General features: G+C 35.4%; 1 protein-coding gene across 1 annotated transcript in view; it reads right to left on the reverse strand.

The window, feature by feature from the left end:
* Nucleotides 1–1,410, reverse strand: part of LOC108364747 (uncharacterized) — a gene marked incomplete at its 3' end in the record, with an annotated part of 23,392 nt that extends 21,982 nt beyond the window's left edge. The window contains exon 1 of the mRNA XM_017618558.1: nucleotides 1,047–1,410. Coding sequence (XP_017474047.1) covers nucleotides 1,047–1,410 — 364 coding nt within the window. The remainder of the gene's footprint in view (nucleotides 1–1,046) is intronic.
* Nucleotides 1,411–1,705: the final 295 nt, after the last annotated feature.

Consider the following 1,705-nt stretch of genomic DNA (forward strand, 5'->3'; position numbering starts at 1 on the left):
CGGACAGACAGTCACCGCTTAATCGATTTCTCTTTTCATTCTGATCATTTATGTATACATTTGTCTATATCTATCTCGATTCGTTTTGCCTGTTACAAACAACCGTTATGTGAACAAAACGCATACAATAAGTTTCTAAAAATTAAATGAGTTTAAAAAATATAAAAAAAATTTGAACTTTAAACTAAAAACATTTTGCTTTGTTACTCGGCCATTACAACTGTGGGAGCAGCGTGAACAAAATGATATGCAAGTGCTCTCTGCCAAAAGAGAAATTTCAACATAAAAGGTGGCAAGGGTGCGTTTTTTGTAAGACTTAAGTGCCAGAATAAAGAAAATCTTGCAAGTTGTCTTACTTGCCACTATCTTTGACAGTCCTGCTTACTACCTCTTTTTTACCTTAAGACACAAAGAAAAAAACTGATACGAAGTCTAATTGTTCTCTTCATTATTTTTAATAAAGTATTTTATAGAGAACTTTGACTCAATCATTTCAAATTTGGTGTGCAGATAAACCAGTTTCGACATTGTGCCATCTTCAGCGTATTTTTATTTGGCATAATGTCAAAATCGTTTTGTCTCAAAACCCAAATAGACAAGGAATGACGAAAATTCGTTCCAAAATAAATCACTTTCACACCATGTCCGAAAAATGAATCAACAAAAACAAGTGGTAAGTGGTGTCTCTTTATATATTTATTATTTCTTTATTGATTTAAAAAAGTTTCCCTGTTGTATAACCTACATTCACACATAGATACATACTATATACCACTAAAATAAACATTTTTGCCTACCAGTATCAACAATTGGCACGGTACGCGTATTATAACAACCTCGTGTCTCCACTTCACACCTTATTTTGCCCCTCCCATTCCTTCAAGACCAATCAAAATCTTCAAAATTAAAATCATCGACATCTTTTATGCCAAGATAATTACTCAATCCGCCAGACAATATCCACTTCTGTTCCGCTAAAAATTCTTGAAAAGTAAACAATCGTGTGAACGCGTCGATATCCGTCGGACTACATTCCGAAATTTTACCAGCGCAATTCATTATCAGCCTAGCGGTAATGTCAATTTTCGTCTGGGTTAGCTGCAATGCATTGGAGTTCCGGTGTCCCAGCTCATCACGATAAATGAATAGGTTATAGGCGAGGGAAGCAATTGATGAACTTGCATGATCCAATGCTATGTGACCCAAAATCATATCTGTCGTGTGATCCATTTCTTGGCAATGCTCGTTGTCTTCCTTAGACGCCTTACATTCCTCGGGCTGCTTATCTTTCACAGATTCCTCTTTAATTTTGTGTTGCATTTCCTTCTTGTTGTCCACCTCAATTTCGTAGTCAATTTCCATTTCTTGGACGCCAACCATGCTGTCGTTCATAGCCACCTTATAGTCCATATATATTTTAAAGAAAGTTTCCATTTTATAGTCTGCATCAATTCTCGACTCCACTTCCATTGTATTGTTACTCTATTTTATTCTTGTTTGCTTTATGTACTTCGTAAAATTTGTTGCGGCAACGACTTCTTTTAAGATACGAATGATTCAATGTAAAGTGAAGTTGCGCTTTTTATAGGCGCTCAGGTATAAAGAAACAGGTGCAATTTTCTTCCTTTAATAGGTAAAAATCAATATTAACTACCTTTCTTTGGAACAAAAGTGGTAAGAGTGCTAGGTGGTTTTGTTTGGAAAG

The sequence above is a fragment of the Rhagoletis zephyria genome, unplaced genomic scaffold (assembly GCF_001687245.7).
Source record: "Rhagoletis zephyria isolate East Lansing unplaced genomic scaffold, Rhagoletis_zephyria_1.1 Rzeph_scaffold_01659, whole genome shotgun sequence".
Taxonomy (NCBI): Eukaryota; Metazoa; Arthropoda; class Insecta; order Diptera; family Tephritidae; genus Rhagoletis; species Rhagoletis zephyria.